The sequence below is a fragment of the Antrostomus carolinensis genome, unplaced genomic scaffold (genome assembly GCF_000700745.2).
Source record: "Antrostomus carolinensis isolate BGI_N321 unplaced genomic scaffold, ASM70074v2 scaffold37355, whole genome shotgun sequence".
Lineage (NCBI taxonomy): Eukaryota > Metazoa > Chordata > Aves > Caprimulgiformes > Caprimulgidae > Antrostomus > Antrostomus carolinensis.
Window position 1 is genome coordinate 4,479 of NW_010319074.1, and position 4,382 is coordinate 8,860.

Here is a 4,382-nt window from a genome sequence, read left to right on the forward strand (position 1 = left end):
CGGATGCTGCTGTGGTAGGTGACAGAGAGCATGGAGAGGTTGGCCACTGGGTTGGGGATGGCAGGAGCTTTGCAGCACGGCTGCATCTTCTCTGTGATGCTCTTCACCAAGGCCAACACCATACCCTGGACACTGACTGTGCAGCTCTCGGCACTCCCCAGGACGGTCAGTGTGTCCAGCCGCAGCTCCAGGGCGCCTAGAGAGAAAGGACATCAGTGCTGGAGGCATGGAGGAGGCACATAATGACATGCCAGGTTCCTCTGACCATGGGGGTGCTCCAGGACAGCCACCTGGATCAGCCTGGATGCTACTTACCCACCAGGGCTGAGAGTGTGAAAAGGTTCACATCTTCCACCTTCAGATCCACCTTCCAGAGCAGTCCCCAGGGCTCAGCTGATGCAGAGGGTGGCTGCTTGGCAAGCTCAGCTCCACTGGGCTGTGGGCAGAACAGGGGTAGGACCCTGGCCAGGCACTCGGTGCAGGTGTCCGACGACTCCACTTGCAATCCCCGGATGGTGCAGTCCAGGAAGAGTGTGTCCGACTGGGCGCTGGACATGCCCAGGGGCTGGTTGTAGCTGCCCTGCAGGACAAACAGGATGATCACTCTCAGGATGTCCCCATGCCACCGTGTGTCCCCATTCCCAGCTCTGAGAGCCACCCTTCGCCCCTTCAGCTCACCCCTCACCTGCAGGTTGAAGGAGTCGAGGATGAGGGCTTCTCCCCACACGTGCATGTTGGGGGGGTGTGGGGCACGCTGGATGTGCGAGTCGTTGCCCACACGCCAGCAGAGGTGGTCCACGGCCAGCACCGCGCGCTGGTGCACGCTCTGTGGCCGCAGGTGCTGGTAGTCTGCGGGCAGAGAGGAGGGGGTAAGCACAGGCAGGGCTCGCTGCTGCCTGCTCAGCTGCCCCTGAACAGGGACAACCCAGACACAACCAGGCGGGTGTCCACAGTCCCTGGCCAGACACAGACATGGGCAAGCACAGAGGTGGCACAGCGACCCCCATTCCCATCCCAGTGCCTCTCTGGCAGAGCCACTGACCCCTAAGAAGGGCCCCAGCAGCCACACTTGGTGGCAGGTGCCAGCCTGTACCTGCAGAGATGGAATTGAAGCCCAAGGCGAAGGGTGGTGTGTCCCCCAGCTGCACTGACACATTGACATTGGACAACGAGGCACACAGGATGATGGGTGCTATGATCTGGGGATAGTTCCTGCACAGGACAAGCAAGGATAGGCTGTTACCAGGGTGCTGTGTGCCACAGAGCCTGGCAGGGAGGAGGCCCAGAGGAATGTCCTCTCCCCAGGAGGCCCCTGACCGCCTGCCACGCTCCGTACCAGCCTCCTCATCCCACAGGCCATGCACAGGGCAGAGAAGGTGCTGGGTGGCTGGGGACCCTGTCAGAGCACGGCAGGCAAGAAGAAACAAGCTGTGACACCAGCAGCTGTGCTGAGGCCAAGGTTTACCTTCCCTTGTGCCCTTGGCTGGGGACAGGCACCGCCTGGCACCTGTATTCCTGTGCCAAGAGGCTCAGCCAGTGGGAAAACTCTTGGTGGCGGTAGTGGATGATGCAGGTATTGAGCAGAACAGCAGCTGAGAGGTCAATGGCTGTGACCTAGAGCAGGGAGAGGGCCAGGTGGCAAAAAAAATTGTGCCAGGAGCAGAACCAGCCACCCCTGGGGGACAGGAGTGTGCCCAGCGCTCGCTCACCTGCAGGCTGGTCTTCAGGGAGTTGAGGCACACGATGCGCTGGCGGCTCTGGGACAGGAGAAGGCCATCTGGGGAGAGAAAGGAGCAGAAGTGAGGGGTGAGGGAGGGCAGTGACAGCAGCACTGTCCCATGGGCACCCTCCTGGCTACTTACCCTCCAGCTGGAGATCTACACTCATTTGGTCCAGATCTGAGGTGGGTGTGAAGTTGCGCAGTGGGATCTGCTCCTCTTCACGCTGATATAGAAACTGCAGCAGCTTCAGGCTCCAGGCGAGGTGCCTGTGAGAAGCAAGGACTCACTGCCTGAAGGGAACGGCACTGTCACGTCCTCCAGCTCCCCATCCCGCATCCCCAGCTGACTGGCACACTGGCATGGGCAGATACCAGCCAGCACCCAGCTGCAGCCCAGTCCAGCGCTCTCATGCCATCAGCAGAGGATCCCACCAGGCTGTCCTACTGGAGAACCAGCTCACGTGCCTTCCCCAAGAGCCCAGCTGCAGGCAGAGCTCAGTCCTTCCCACTGGGGTGGGATCTGGGACTCCTGGCAAAGCAGGGGACAAGCACAGTTGTCCCCAAGTCCCTGTCCCCATCACTGACCAGGGCTAGGACAGCCTCCCCCTCCACCTGCTTCCTTACCTCTTCTGGCTGTTCATAGACAGCACCACACTGGTGTTCTCCAGCTTCACCTCCACCCTCCTGGGGATGAGCTGCAGCGTGTCCCTGCTCAGCAGAGACGGGGACTTCGGGGGCTCCCCCAGACCTGGAGAGGGACACACAGAGTCACTGGAAGGCTCTTGCCCAAACCCTCACACCCTGCAGTGGGAAGGAGCGATGGGACAGCCCAGCCCTTCGGGCTCCAGTGCAAGAATAGGCGCTGCCAGCCCCTGCCCTGCCCACAGCTTGTCCCTGTCCCCCTCCCTGACCTGTGCTGGGCTGTTCCCCTGTGCTGCTGCGCTGGGTCCGGGCAGTGACACGGTGCAGCAGTGGGCTGCAGAAGAGTCCTTCATGCAGCTCTGCCTGCAGGGTCTGGATGCGCAGCTTGACGCCCACCAGCCGCCGTTTGCTGCTGATCTCCAGTGAGAGGGAGAGTGCCAGGGCCAGCTCTGCCAGGCAGGTGTCATCCTGTATGGGGACACGGGCAAGGAGAGCACAAGGAGTCACCCACCTCCCTGCTGGTGGACACTGCAGGTGAAGCACTGTGCACAGCACGGAGCTCAGAGCCTTGCAGGAGCCTCGCAGCACAGCCCAACCTTGGGGACAGGCTGGAACAAGTCCCCAGGGTGTCCCAGAGAGCTCGAAGCGTTGAATTTCTCCCTTCCCCAGCACTCACCAGCTGGCTGCTGCGGAGGACTTTGCTGTTCACCTTTGTCAGGCTCACCACGCAGGTCAGGCTGAGGAGAGCAGAGAACAGATGGAAGATGTGGGCCCTGCTGCCTCCAAACCAAGCCCCTGCCCTCTCTTTTCTGGGGGACACAGGGACCCCAAGTCCCTGCTCCAAGTCCTCCCAAAAGCTGAGCACACCCTAACTCCATGCACAGTGCAGCGACTCATAATTTGGGGAACACACAACGTGAGCTTCCCCTGGAGCGACAAGAGACCAGGCCAGCCTTGGGGAAGGTTAATGTGTCACATCACAGGTGACATGGGATGCTGCTGAATGGGACGGAGGAAGGTGAGACACCAGGTTGGGGTCACAGCAGCCTCCTTGTCCCCTGGGACCTGGGGTCAGGCTGGGGAAGCAGAACAGAGCACGAGCACAGTGTTACCTCTTCCCGTCGCCGTTCAGGAGGAGACGTGTCTTGCTGGCCTGGATGTGCCAGAGAGATTCTGAGGTGGCCACGTGCAGAACCATGATGTTGATGGAGTCCATGTGGATGGAAAAGAGCTGGGGGAAAATTGCTACTGTGAGGGATGTCTGACAGCAGTGCAGCCCACAACAGCCTCTCAGCCAGCCAGTGCCTCACCTGGCTAAGGAGCCTCAGCAAGGAGGGTTTAAGAGCCAGGTCTGCTCTGCTTTCATTTCCATCAGCTTCTCTGGGAGCCTCTGGGACGGATGGCTGGAACCCAAGTCCTTTCTGGAGATCCGTGCGGATTCGCACCTCACCAAAACATAGCTCAAAGTAGCGCCTGCAGGAGAACAACACAGGAAACTCTTACAAGAGCTCACACATGGCAAACCCAGCCCCATCACCAGGGATGCCCCCCACCCTAGGGACATGCAGGATCAGCACAAGGGCATCCACAAGATGCTGCCACCTCAAAGGAGAGTGATTCACTCCCACACAGAGCAGACCATGGGGAAACAGGGACTGCAGAAAGGTCAGCAGGGCCAGGGAGGAGCCAGACCCCCAAGAGAGCAGGGAGGGAGCTGGGGCAGGGTACATACGGCAGCTCCCGGCTCAGTTTACTGGAGATCCAGACGTTGTCAATCTCCTGCAAGGACGCACAGGTAGGTCAGAGAAGAAACAACCTGGTTCTGCCTTCTGATGCTCATCCCCATGTTCCCACTCCCAATGTCTGGAATCATGCAGGGAGCAGCCAAAAGCCCCAATTTTGGGGTCATGGGAGGAATGGCCTGGCACCAGCTACAGGGCTGTGTGACAGGCATTTGGCTGCAGGGGTTTGTTGCCAGCCTGGAAGTGACAGCAGCCACCCTGCCTGTCCTCCTCTGCCA

General features: G+C 60.2%; 1 protein-coding gene across 1 annotated transcript in view; it reads right to left on the bottom strand.

Annotated features, from left to right (window-relative positions):
- LOC104525874 (protein KIAA0100-like) overlaps positions 1 to 4,382 on the bottom strand; it is a gene marked incomplete at its 3' end in the record, with an annotated part of 8,997 nt that overhangs the window by 4,474 nt on the left and 141 nt on the right. The window contains 14 exon segments of the mRNA XM_029085234.1: positions 1 to 196; positions 316 to 580; positions 686 to 849; positions 1,094 to 1,212; positions 1,466 to 1,614; positions 1,710 to 1,777; positions 1,863 to 1,987; positions 2,345 to 2,468; positions 2,632 to 2,830; positions 3,039 to 3,138; positions 3,475 to 3,593; positions 3,673 to 3,835; positions 4,095 to 4,141; positions 4,359 to 4,382. The exon segment at positions 1 to 196 is cut by the window's left edge and continues 8 nt beyond it; the exon segment at positions 4,359 to 4,382 is cut by the window's right edge and continues 141 nt beyond it. Coding sequence (XP_028941067.1) covers positions 1 to 196; positions 316 to 580; positions 686 to 849; positions 1,094 to 1,212; positions 1,466 to 1,614; positions 1,710 to 1,777; positions 1,863 to 1,987; positions 2,345 to 2,468; positions 2,632 to 2,830; positions 3,039 to 3,138; positions 3,475 to 3,578 — 1,613 coding nt within the window.